The sequence below is a fragment of the Gadus macrocephalus genome, chromosome 9, assembly GCF_031168955.1.
Source record: "Gadus macrocephalus chromosome 9, ASM3116895v1".
NCBI classification, from domain to species: Eukaryota; Metazoa; Chordata; class Actinopteri; order Gadiformes; family Gadidae; genus Gadus; species Gadus macrocephalus.
Window position 1 is genome coordinate 11,416,986 of NC_082390.1, and position 13,241 is coordinate 11,430,226.

The 13,241-nt window shown below is 39.6% G+C and overlaps 2 protein-coding genes and 1 non-coding gene across 5 annotated transcripts; 1 reads left to right on the forward strand and 2 right to left on the reverse strand.

Annotated features, from left to right (window-relative positions):
- Window positions 1–5: 5 nt before the first annotated feature.
- ric8a (RIC8 guanine nucleotide exchange factor A) lies at window positions 6–11,570 on the reverse strand. 3 transcript variants are annotated; one of them, XM_060060786.1, is made up of 15 exons: window positions 11,310–11,570; window positions 9,036–9,083; window positions 8,581–8,598; window positions 8,113–8,302; window positions 7,777–7,913; window positions 7,562–7,642; window positions 7,127–7,226; window positions 6,648–6,835; window positions 5,347–5,441; window positions 4,577–4,727; window positions 4,264–4,359; window positions 3,638–3,782; window positions 2,624–2,768; window positions 2,030–2,149; window positions 6–1,581 (listed from the first exon to the last, which is right to left on the reverse strand). In XM_060060786.1, exons 1-15 carry the CDS (start codon window positions 11,397–11,399, stop codon window positions 1,437–1,439), a joined length of 1,749 nt encoding a protein of 582 aa, XP_059916769.1. In that variant the 5' UTR covers window positions 11,400–11,570; the 3' UTR covers window positions 6–1,436. The 3 variants fall into 3 exon arrangements, with proteins under 3 accessions (XP_059916769.1, XP_059916768.1, XP_059916770.1); XM_060060785.1 differs by having other exon boundaries at window positions 7,777–7,916; window positions 11,310–11,569; XM_060060787.1 differs by lacking the exon at window positions 8,581–8,598 and having other exon boundaries at window positions 7,777–7,916; window positions 11,310–11,569.
- A 193-nt stretch (window positions 11,571–11,763) lies between these two features.
- trnap-ugg (transfer RNA proline (anticodon UGG)) lies at window positions 11,764–11,835 on the reverse strand. The gene has a single exon. It is a non-coding gene; the product is annotated as a tRNA-Pro (tRNA).
- Window positions 11,836–12,040: 205 nt separating this feature from the next.
- LOC132464432 (uncharacterized) lies at window positions 12,041–13,099 on the forward strand. Its single transcript, XM_060060791.1, has 2 exons — window positions 12,041–12,289; window positions 12,398–13,099. Exons 1-2 carry the CDS (start codon window positions 12,166–12,168, stop codon window positions 13,009–13,011), a joined length of 738 nt encoding a protein of 245 aa, XP_059916774.1. The 5' UTR covers window positions 12,041–12,165; the 3' UTR covers window positions 13,012–13,099.
- Window positions 13,100–13,241: the final 142 nt, after the last annotated feature.

The window sequence follows — 13,241 nt, forward strand, 5'->3', positions numbered from 1 at the left end:
AGGGATTTCTCAATAGATATTATTATGCGGAGGGCCCCTTATAGTGCTGACAATACCTTTATATAAAGTTCATAATAGAAGCTAGTCATAAATGTTGAACAATCATTTTGGTCAAGTTTATTTTAGGCAATATCAAAATATCAAACATTTCTGTATTGCTTTAGAAATCCATTTTTTTTTCTTAATCGCCAACTGGATGATCATTAAAAAACTTTTGTCAGTTTCACAATTGCAGCACTAATTAAGTTTCTAATGTGTATATTCAGAAACTAGCAAAGCCAGTAAAAGAGAGATAAAGTGTTCTGCCTACAAAATGAAGAACCAAGAGACCCGTGTCCACTGTCCAACTATCTAAATCACCAAGACACTCAAATGAAAAACGAAAATCTTTGAATCCTACTAATCCAGTCAATATTCACACAATTGAAGAGTGCACTGACTTAATAATGTCCAGTTTAAAAGACAGACCTACAGACTAGATCACAGCATGGTAACCATCTTGTAAAAAAATGACAGACAACATTTTAATATGAAGTTTTTACTTTAAATACAGCCCACATTGGTTTGTTAGGTAAGTTGGTGAGGAAAAAAATTATTACAATGATCATATCAATGGTTAAATTAAATATAAATGATCTTTAAACAGTCTTTCATTCACATTCTGCAGATGCAACACATTTCCATTACAACTCAAATACAATATTTCTCGCTCTATGTTAAAAAACTGATTGTGATGCCACATATCCATGAGGAAAAATACTTTGACTATCTAAATATAGTTTAATAAAATATGAATAAAGCTAATACATTTTGCACAAAACCTGTTGAGTTACACAGAGCATTAACAGATCTTTAAAAGTTTTTTTAGAACAGATTCATGTGTCAACTCATAGATATAGGATAAAGTACTGTTCAAAATATTAAAGTTATAACAGGTACAGTAGATGCCAACATTTTGCATGGGTTATGGCTTATTCAATATTTATCATTTTAGAAGTAGCATGTATCTCAAATGATCATTGTGTGCGTGTTTGTGTGTTTTTCTATCCTGGTGGCTTCATAACCCAACATATCACTCATGCCGTGGGGACCAACATTAGTTAAATTAAAGGCTTGTCATGAATTGTTCAATTACTAATAGTGGTGTTGATATATGCCAATAGAGAAGTGGATGACCCGTCCTGAAACATGACTGGTCCCCTGGAGGGGAAAAAAGTCAGGTTGTGATTTATGAGCGAGTTTTGGATTTTCAAAGTCATTTTTATGTTCAAATCTATTTAGTATATATTTAGCAGTTCAAATCATGTCTCAGACCCTTCAGAAAGGTTGGATCCCATCAAGCACCTTTCAGTGGTCCTCACGGTGTGATAAGACGGCTGTGAGTGTGCGAGTGAGCCTCTCTGCATGCATCTTCATGTGCGTCCTGAGTGTGTTGACTAATTGCCCTCATCGCTGTCTGAGCCAGGTGGTTGGGCCCGGGGCTGGACATGTGGATTGTGGACCAGCCTTTGCATGTCATCCTGGTTCAATTCAGTAATCCGACCATCCCCTCCCAGCTGCATCGGCTGAATGATATTGTTCCTGTAGAGTCACCGACCAATCGAGCAACACATAGAGAGAGATTAGAGAAGTGATTCAATCAATACAATTAACTTTGTCAAAAACGTATCCAATGGATATGTATCCAACGTATCCATTAAAGCGGTTCAATGCTAATCTGAGTACTTCTTAGGCAACACTTGTTTAAAAAGAAAATTGCGATGAAATTAAAGCACATTCAACCACATATAATCAATCGGCTAATGTGGAGGTGCCAATGATTTGAGTTTTGAATTTCTTCCTACTAATATTTAAAATGGGTTAATAACCAATAACATTGGTTGTTCATTGTGTGCGTGTGTGTGTGTGTGTGTGTGTGTGTGTGTGTGTGTGTGTGTGTGTGTGTGTGTGTGTGTGTGTGTGTGTGTGTGTGTGTGTGTGTGTGTGTGTGTGTGTGTGTGTGTGTGTGTGCGATAGCGTTTGTGTTTACCTGGATAGTTTGTCAAACATGCTGACCAGCTTCATGGCTTCATACTCCTTCTGTTCCTCTGTCATTCCCTCCATGGGGTTGGACTGTTCCTCTTCAACCACGCCTGTCACTGGGTTGATTCTGGAGAGAATGGAAGAGAATATGTCACCTATGACAGATACTGTTTTGGGGTGATTTTATTTTATTTTATTTTTTTAGGATTTGTGAGTTACTGCCTGGAGATCAGCAAGTTGTTGGTATTTATTTTTCTTTTACAATTCAATAGTTAAACAAAGATCTTGTATCAATTAATCTCAACATACTGTATAGGCCTGGCCTAAAGGAAAGAGTATCTTATATGTTGACTGCTTCCAATATCGTGTTGGTCATACTATACAATTATTTATCGCTTGTTTAGTGAATAACACAGAAGGAATTTTAAAAAGAAAAATCGCATTCGCAATATTGGTTGAAATAATTGCAATTAGATTATTTCCCCAAATCGTTCAGCCCTAGATGCATGAATATTTTCTATATTTATATGTTTGTGTGTGTCCCGTGGGCATTGATAAAGATATACAGAGCAGACCTGCAGACAGACAGACAGGTACTTACAGTGCCTTGGCCTCTCTGTATTCCTCCGTCTCAGAGTCCTCGTCACCAGAGTAGATGCCAGAGTCCCCCGCCCCCCTCAGCAGCCCGCGTGCAGCCAGCAGGCCTGCGGCGTTACCGTAGCCTGTGTACTTGATGAACCTCGACACTAGAATACAGGCATAAACAATGGCACCATTTCAATATGGCAAGATCATTACATCCATCATACATTATTATTATTTATTTTTTTATAATACTCTTCATATCACAGTTACTTGTCGTACTAGGAAACATTTACATAACTCCCAATATTTTTAAACCTTCTCTTTTTGCATTCATAATCATTTGCTTATTGACATGGGTGTAACAAAAAAGGCTTTGTTTGGGAGGATCTTTCTGTATCCATTATTTTTTAATGGTTTCTTTTAGAGCTGTCAAGCGATTAAAATATTTAATCGTGATTAATCGCATTAATGTCATAGTTAACTCACGATTAATCGCGATTAATCGCAAATTCTTTTTCTATGCTAAACATCCCTTGATTTTTTTGTCCCATAATTCTTCTCATTTTAATTATCTTATCAACATGGTGAAGTGCATCGGCTTGTTTTGTGCAAATGATTTTTTATTGATAACAACATTGGCATATACTGATCAAAACAGGACGATACAAAAAAAGAGCCTATAGTGCAATTAAACGACTGCTTTGAACAAATGTCATTTGAACAGCAGTCAGGCTACTGCTTCTTTGTTTTGAGCCAAAGAAAAAAAAATAAAAAGAAAAAAAACTTTTTTTTTTTTTTAAATTGGTTTGCGTTAACGCCGTTAATAACGCGTTTAACTGACAGCTCTAGTTTCTTTGCTTGCAACCATAAATAAATATAAACGTCACTATTTATCCTATCATCCAAAGTAAGTGCTTCAGAATCAGTATCAAAAAAGTGTCAGACATTATAGATCTATGAAGGAATTATTTTATACAGGAAGAGCAACAAAATGTCTGAAACTAATATTTCCATAAAAGGACAAACTTACCGCTCTCTTTGCAAAGCACAAAGATTAACTCTGCCACACATGTCTTGACGTCTGTGTCGATATGAGTCATCAGGCGAACAAGTTTGTTCCGAAGGGAGCTACCGACCTCGGGTCTGTTCTTCACGTCACGCAGTGGAGGCAACACCTGTAAACACACACACACACACACACACACACACACACACACACACACACACACACACACACACACACACACACACACACACACACACACACACACACACACACACACACACACACACACACACACACACGATTATATTATTACGTGAGAGTTACAGTCATTATATTGAATACCTTGTTTGGCTTTTGGGAATTTCAGCCCACTCCTCACAGCTTTATTAAAGCGTTTAAACAAGGCCTCCTGGTGTTTCAACATTTCGTCACTTTTAGCATTTTGTCACATTTTAAACACACGGTATAGGCCTTTATCACAGTAGCAAAAATACAGACGAATACACTTCAAACACTTTCACAAAGTAGGTACACAACAACGAAGCTTCCTAAATATCGAGGTTTTTCGAAGTCCCTCTTGATACTGAGACCCAGCTCTCGTTTTAAGGGGAGGATCAAATGACGACAGGTATGGCCAACTTGCTGCCGACCTTTGACCTGAGGAACTTCCTGGTCTCCCGGTGGATCCGGGCGCTCTCGGTCAGCAAATTCAGACAAGGAAGGAGGGTCTCCTTCAGCTTATTTCCCTAAGAGATAGACACGTTTTTACCATTATTGTTCTTATTGGAATGACACAAAAACAAAAAAGGGGAGTAATGAATGGATAGAGGGCGACAGTAGGATAAGAATACGTTCTCAAGCACCTTGTGCACAGACGCTGGCTAAATGTTCAAGCCACTATTCCAGTCACTTCAAAATACATTTTGCACGGACAATGTGCATGCTCTTTTGCAGACAACATACTCGATCGAGTCTCTTTTCCATGAAGTCTAGCAGCATGTGGACGGCATCCATGTTGACTCCCATGTGTTCGATGGATCCCTGCTGGACCTTGGGCATCAGGAGCACATCCAGAGAGGGTAGCGGGAGGTTGCCGAGAAGGTTGACAGTGTGACTGGTTCAAAACAAAAAAAGACAGCCACAACTCAACACAGGGCTTTTTTATGCATCGTCTATATCACTGGACAAGGGACACTACATTCCCTGCTTTAACATTTGATGCTAACTTTGGAGTAGCGATTGGATGCAAAGGAATGAGCAATGTTCCTCCGATGGTTTCATTTTGGTCCCAAGCACTTCCTAGGTGGCTGCAGAAGAAGCGTTTAGCAGCTAGAGTTTAGAACCAAGATGGCCTCTAGCTGAGTAAAGCCAATGGAAAGGATGCAATTAAAAGAGGAATAACATTTGACATTTCTTTCAGGCTGATAGTTAGTTAGTCATAGGACTGTATGTACAAAGACAAAAGACAAAAGACAAAATCATCTGATTACACGTGTGGAGATAATTTTGGAATCAGAAGCAGATTTTTTACTTAAGTTGGATACAGGTCAATCAGTATCTATCTTGCACTAGCCAGGGTGTTTTTTCTCGTGGGGTTCCTGTCCATTTGAGAGCTTGACATTAGAGTTATGGTGGGTTCGCTTATGTATAATCTAACACAAACCACAAATGTGTTACAAGAAGTTGAGAATCCAGATTCAGTAGAAGCATGTGGGGTGTGTGGGGGGGCCCACCTATGGAACTCTTCTGTGCGTTCCTCTCCATCTGCACAGCTCATGAGACAGTGCCTCAGTATGGCCCCGAGGTGCCTGTACTCTGCAGCGTCCTCCTACATATGCACGCACAAACACCTCACAGATTGACATTTATGATACATTTCCATAGACTATTATAGTTACCTTAAGCTCATAGTGTAATTCCTCAAGGCAAAGTGTTATTTCAGTGTATACATTTGTATCACAATAGTTTAAATATTACACAAAGATTTAGCCAACTGACTATGTGCCAGCAGGTGGAGGCCTTACTTCATGTTATATACAATGAGTTGCAATGTTAGAAGGCAATATTAGCAAATACCCAGAGATCCATTAGGAGCCAAAACAATTTGGTTGGTTACGTTGCCTCGCGTAATCTGCTACTTCCAACAATAAACACTTTCCCAGAGGGCAGTTTTCTATTGGCTGTTCACCCTAGCTCGAGCCTTTGTCCCCACCGCTCACACATAGTCCTATGGAACCAAAAACGTCAGTTTTCAGTTCTTTCTCCTTTTCGAGTTCTCTTTCTAAATCAGGGATTTGCATACATAACCTTTAGGCTGGGGTGGGGCATTTGTTGTCAGAAGCAATTTTTCACATTTGTTACATTATTTTACATCCAGACAGCAATCAATAAATCAAATGGTCAATTCAATGATTGGATTGCCAACGTGCCAGCCTCCCTACCCTACCGGCTACCTGTGCTGCTCTGCCAGTGCACTCATTGTGCATGACTGGAGTCTACCAAAATGATAGACAGACCTACTGCTAAAGCTAGCGAGCTACCGACTGATGTGTTTGGGGCATTGGCTTGGGAATGTTGGAAGGTTGCTGGTTGGATACTTTCAAAATCTAGCTTACTCTCGCTTGTTTCTCAAAATTGCATACCCTAGCTTTGTTGACGTACTGAACTGCCTTGCACTGTATTTATATTTATATTGAAATCTTAAATCTCTGACCGTATATTGACTGCACTGAGATTGCATAATTTCTTACCTCTCTTATATTGTTATTGTATATTATTTTTTACAAATTAGTATATTATATTGTATTGTTATACTGTATACTTAACAGCATATTTATATTTTGGACTGTTCTTTCTGTTTTGTGTTTTCTTTTAAATATTAACAATAGGTTAAGTGAGTGTTGTATTTCAAGAGCAAAGGGTTAACTGAAGTCAAATTCCTTGTTTGTTACGCAAACCTGGCCAATAAAGCAGAGTCTGAATCTGAATACCCGGTTAAATAAAGTTTAGATAAAAATAAAACATCCATAATCACCTCGTCGACCTCGCTCTTCGCAGTGTTGAAGGTGATGTTGAACAGAGTCTTTAGGATCTCCATGGCTCGCTCCGTCTGCTCTCTGCTGAGAGGAGGAAGCTCTTCTGGAGGAACGCCTTCTGAGCCCGCCCGGGCACTCTCAAAGGTATCAGGCCAACACAATCCTAATGTGGCATCCAACTGGTTACCTGTAAGGAGAAACAATATTCAATCTTGTCCTACACACACACACACACACACACACACACACACACACACACACACACACACACACACACACACACACACACACACACACACACACACACACACACACACACACACACACACACACACACACTAACTAGACTAAAACCTAAGAGACAGTACAGGTTATGTTTTCATGATTGTATGAAATGTGTGCAAAGTGAAATGTGTGCACCATTATTCATTCAGTAATGAATAATGGTGAACCCTGATGTGTGAGGTAGACTTGTTACCGAGGAGGCTGATGCCATGAAGCTCTTTGGCCAGCTGGGCTCTGACGTCCACTCTAAGAGCCGTGAGCAGAAAGGTGAGACGCAGGTCAAAGAAACGGACCTGTGCAGGGAGGGAATATTAAATGTTGATATATATTGCAGTGTTGAGAGATGAACAGAAAATATATTTTTGTTGAGATAATGATTCTAAGTGACATAAAATAGAGATAACTTCTGACTGAATGTGATAAGAGATTGTTTAAATCATAAAGAAACAATTATAAAATTGCAATGCATTTTATTAAATTGTGGACATAAGGTTGCATCTCGTATATCAGTCCTATCTAAACCAAAATCATCCCTTCAGCAATCTACTGGCCACACCGTACACTCATCTATTCATAGAAACCAGGAGTGATGCTTGTCCTTTTATTGTGTTGCGTGTACCATCCATACCTCGTGGGTCCATGTGGGGTCGTGACACTGTTTTAGCCTCTCTGCGATGCCTTTCATGAGCTGCAGCTCCTCCGCTACCACCTAATAAGAAATTGATTCAGAATCTGAATAGATTGTACTTTTTTTTATACAAAGTCACGAGTGCTGTTTAAATGGATGTTTTGACTGAAGCCATGGGTTAAAGAGACCAAACAGAGGAACAGAAAGAGAGGGACCTGTGCGGTGTGATTGTGCAGCAGGATGTTGCAGAGGGACTTGAGCGCCTCCACGATTACTTCCACATCTGGGTTTTCCGACGCATTGTTTGGCGACTTTGTTTCTCCCACAGACACATTTGGCCCTTCCTCCGCACCTTCTTTGGAGAGTTCAAAAACATAGAAACACAATTCTTATTAAATTTGTATGGTTATTTCCTGGTGGAGATCAAAATCTTGAATTTAAATATCAAGCGGCACATACAGTAAGCCCAATACAGTTAAAATGTCATAATAAGTGGCAAAAATCGAAATAAATACATTCAATTCATTCGAAATAAATACATATTATTTTACCTTGCGCTTGTCCCGTCTCTGCAGTGCCGATGCCAGCTATGGCCGCCAGGGTGGCCATGGCGGAGTGGCTGACGAAGGGCCCCAGGCAGTGCTTGTCCCGGGACAGAATGCGCACAGTCTCCACACAGGCCAGCTGACAGGAGGGCTGCAGCTCCCTGGTCAGGAAGCCAAGCACCAGCTTCCCAAGACGCTGAAGACAAAACACACTGTCCATTCACTATGCTATGATGTTAGCTATATGATTCTGCAGCGGGTACTGGACTTCAATCATTTCCACTCTATAGTCACTTTCAGTCAAATAATACTGATGTCCAAATCGAACTCATCTAACTCTAACTCATGCCTTTTTCCCACATTGCTACTCTTATTTGACATCTTCATGTTTAATTATCATTAAAAAGAAAGAAGCATTTTCAGAAATAAACTGCAGTCTATGAGCGTTCTAACTAGTTGCTTCTACATCAGTACCTCCGATAGCTTTCCTTCCTGGAGCCCCAGAGAAGGCACAGGGACAAAGATGATACAACACAGGTAGGAGTGTAAAGGAATTATAATCAGAAAATCTTTAGTAGGAGTGGACAGATAAAATAGTATATATTATGAGTCTAGCTAATATGTCATATTGAAAAGAAAAGTAGCAATAGATGATTCATGCAATGTCATGTTAGAGTGTCTTATTGAAGAATGAAGAATTATTGGTGTTCTCCAAGTGCTAAGTATTCTCCATACATCCTGCAATTTTTGTTAATCAATTGCAGTGGTTAAATTGTTAAATTGTATCAGACTAGTGTTTAAATTCATGGAAGTCTATCATAATGAAAACATCTGGATATGAATCTTTAGAATATGCAATGTGTAATGTGTACTATTTGTATACCTTTTGCTTTTACTCCAAAACTTTTTTTAACAGTTAATATACACACCTCTCGTTCTGACTCCCCATCCTTGTTGAATGCGAAGCACTGGCTATTCTGTTGAAGAGGCAATCAGAGACATAAGAGAAGAGGGGAATGGGTGATGAAGGATTTAACTGACAGATGGGCGAGTGTAATTTTTAACAGGACTTTGAAACACAACTGTAGAACATATATCTGTTACACTAGTAATTCGAACCATTTTGTAAGTGCAATAAAATTAAAATGAGTAAAAAGGGAGCTAATTGCTGCATGTACTTTTTACCCGATCCATAAACATAAGCATCACAGCTCGACATTCAAAGCCTTTATTCGTAAAGTCATCAAAATAGTTTATGATACTCATACTGACAATATCGCCAAATGTACAGTCTTTAAAATAAAATGAATCTGTAAGAAATTGGTACTATTGTGTTATGCAAAGGGTAAAAAAAGTTGAATATCAAACTAGCGGTAGTTTAGGTAGGTTGTTTTGTTTTCAGTTGATACTGATGATACTGCGGTTATTATACCTTAATTTTGCTGTAATTTTCACAGCACAAGTGCGTGCGTGCATGCAATGGAAGAATCATTCTAAGCTTGCTTCAGAGATGAGCTAGGAGCCTTCTAGATAGAGTAGATATTTAACTGATCCGCAGCTAGTCCGCAGCTAGTCTATTTGTGTATACACAAAGCATTCAATCCTTTTGGTTAATCCACTGCCACAAAGCTAAAAGAGGAGTGTGTTTAACTCGGCTACTAATCGTTAGCTAGCCTCTGGACAGCTCATCTAGTCTGCTTTAAGACCTTAAAGTGGTGATCTCAAAGAACTGATTCAAATTTTCATTTCAATAAATATGAGTCACTGATCGGAACGATCTGATTGGTCGAGCGATCTGATTGGTATTCATCAAATTGCACCAGATCGTTAGAACATTGAATCGAATCGCATCAATCGTTCCATATTCATATCGTCCCTGAATCGTAGTAGCGCATGTATCTGGATACGTATCGGATCGTCCTATAAAGGAGAGATACACACCCCTAGTATTTATGTACATCTACAGATGTTTGAGGGAGTGCAAAGACATTTGGTTATTATTTATTTCGTGATGGCAAAGCAGAGTTGAAGTCAGTCGAATCGTCAGTCAAATTTTAAAGTTGAATTTTGGTGTTTCCATCACCGTTTACTGATTCGATACTTCAAAATTCGCATAAAAGCAGGGGGAAGGAAACGCAGTTACTGTCTCTGTAGACCAGACCTACCGAGCGGCTGTTACCTCGGCTGCAACAGCACTTGTAAAATAGGCCAACTAGCTAAATCGCAAGAATTTGACATTTTGGGGGATAGAGCAAGTCGTTAAATTGTATATTTAGGATTTAGATTTAGATACAAGATACAGAATTTCGATTTTGATATAAAGATCTTGATTTATATGTAAGATTTAGACTTTGATATAAGATGTAGGCTATATTTAGGCTTAGGATACAGATATAAAATGTAGATTTAGATTCAAGATTTAGATTTAAAATATAATTCTAATTAATCAGATATATGTGGAAAAGGTGACCTGAAAATTGCAGAGCCTTTTGTAGTAATGTTTATTTGCTCAATCTAGGGGAAATTAAAGCTCGACCTTCATCTTGAACAAGGGAAGCACTTTTTTCAGCGGAAGAAGTTTACAAAAGGCACCACATCGTCACGTGAGGTCTTCGTGTAAGGTGCAGGGATGCAGCTGGGTTTTGCAGGGATGCATTAGGTGTTGTCTACTGCTTAATGAGTTAAATTAGAATACAGAGGCCGAGTAGGCTAACTGTAGGCCTACCATGACTTCATGAGTTCTTGCCTAATTAATTTATATTATAGCCACTACATGGAATCCACGACCAAACCAGTGGGGCGAATGCCTGACGTGTCTGCTCCTTAATTGTTTATAGCATATAAGATCATCATTAGTAAAGTGCATAAGCCCAACACCTGAGAAGCCATACTTTGTGCAGGAGATTAATCACCGTTGCATTCGAATCAGTGGTGATGCCGTTGACATTAAAAAATAAATACACAAAGTAACGCCGGACTTGGGCTAGAAATATTATTGCCCACCTAACTGCGCTTACATTCGAACGGTTCAGAATAGATTGGGCCAGACGGTCACGACATAAAATAGCCCTGCATTGAGGCGAGTTATTGTAAAATAAGCGATAGGCATATTGCGTGTAGATAGCAATTCAGCTGCGATAAGGTAGGAAACATAAACAGATTAACGTGACAGCTAGTAGACCTACATAAACAGTGATGTTTACCTCCTTGTTATATATCTGCAGGGCAACCAATGCAACGTCTTGATCACCGGTCTCCAGTTGATCTATAATGGAATTTAAATCCATGGTCATCGTTGTTCAGTGTGCTGAATCGCTATTCTTAAATCATTTATCTCAGCAGGACGTCATTTATGCCGGGCGAACATGAACTGTCAGGCTAGTAATCTTGAAAACTCTAGAGCCTGGGGATTGAAGCGATTAAAAGATGCTTTTACCGTCGCTTTAAGCCTACCTACATTGGCCGATGCAAAGCCTAGCGGGAGTTGTAGTTTTACTAAGAAGAGGTCCTTTCAACTTCCAAAATAAATATCCGCACAAATCAATAACTTAATGTATAATACTTGTATTCGTCTGTATTTAAAAATTAGTAAGCTTGACTGTAATGACTGGTATAGACGAACTGTATTTACTGAACAAACGCGATAAGAAAACAGACGGGCTCGTCCGGGATTTGAACCCGGGACCTCTCGCACCCAAAGCGAGAATCATACCCCTAGACCAACGAGCCACACGAAGCATCAAAAGTCATCTTTGAAAATTACATTTTTTTGGAAAGGTGAAAATTATGTAGCATTGAAAACAGAACCTAGTTGAATAACCAGTTGTCTAGTCTTATCTTGATAATAACACAATTTCAGAAATAATATTTGAATGGGGTAGGCCTACTCGGAGTTAGTTGTTATTTATTAGTCTTTTATTTTAGTCGGAGAGGGCAGCTTGCTTGCGTCGTATCAATATGGCACAAAGAACAGCTTTAACCGCACATGCGCAGATAGATACTCGCTATTATCAACACGCGGAGGAATTCAATTGAATTTCATACTCTTTTTCACACTAAATGCAAATGCCAAATATAATGCTCCACCAAAGCCCTGAACTAAAACTATCGTTAGAGAAATCGATGGAGGCTGAACACGCAAAACGTTCGTTGGCTTTCTTTGACTTGGAAACAACTGGACTTGGTGAGAATATTGTCCCTCAATCTTGTACCATTAACGACAAACCGTTTGGTTGAATCAGCGTTTTGTTTTGTGTGTGTGTGTGTGTGTGTGTGTGTGTTGTATCGGCAGGTCATGCGTGTGAAATAGTCCAGTTAGCAGCCGTGAGCGGATGTAACTCCATCAACTTGTACACCGTGCCCAGGTGTCGAATGCAGAGCCGTGCGGCCAAAGTAACCGGTTTCAGGGTCCGCAGACACAGATTGTTCCTCAATCGCCAACCAGTGCTCACAAATTCTCTAAAGGATGTAGTCCTGTCATTTATGGCCTTTCTCCGCATGCTTGGACGTCCTATACTTATTGGGCACAATATTCGCCGCTTTGATTGCCCGGTACTTCTCAGGGCACTGGACGAACTCGACCTCAGAGTTGAATTCCAGTCGATAATTACCGGGTGCTTAGACACTCTTCCACTTGCAAGGGACATTTGCAAGGACAATGGTTACAAGAGTTTTAGACAAGAAAACCTGGTTCGGGAGCTTTTGGGTGTGGACTACGACGCACACAATGCACTAGAAGACGTTCGGTCATTGCAAGCACTTTACTGGGCGCTTCAGCCTACATCGCAACTGATAAGTAGACATTTCTTCACACTGGAGACCATAGTCAAACCCAAGCATCCAGTTTCAAACCCAGTGGCAGCGGACTTATATCCAGAAATAGTTCCCTCTGTTTTGAGCACTTGAGACGGGTAGCAACCTATAGGAGCCCGGGACAATTATTTGTTGTAAAGCTTTGTCCGTCTCACTAACATTTCCACAAAAAAGTGGATACTTTTCCACAAATTTGACCCTTGGAAGTGTTGAGGAAATTCCTACAGGGGCATTATAATTGTTCTTCTCTTATAAAAATGTTGTAGCTTGAAAATTGTTGGAATATAACCGGCCCAGATTTAAAATTGATGATTCATGTACTA

Coding starts and splice junctions, on each gene's coding strand:
- ric8a (XM_060060785.1), bottom strand. CDS start 11,399: ATGACCATGGATTTAAATTCCATTATAGATCAACTGGAGACCGGTGAT. Junction 4,728..5,346: donor CGCACAGAAGAGTTCCATAG/GTGGGCCCCCCC, acceptor GTTTTGAACCAG/TCACACTGTCAACCTTCTCG. Junction 3,783..4,263: donor GGAAGTTCCTCAGGTCAAAG/GTCGGCAGCAAG, acceptor GTGTGTTTACAG/GTGTTGCCTCCACTGCGTGA.
- LOC132464432 (XM_060060791.1), top strand. CDS start 12,166: ATGCAAATGCCAAATATAATGCTCCACCAAAGCCCTGAACTAAAACTA. Junction 12,290..12,397: donor CTTGGAAACAACTGGACTTG/GTGAGAATATTG, acceptor TTGTATCGGCAG/GTCATGCGTGTGAAATAGTC.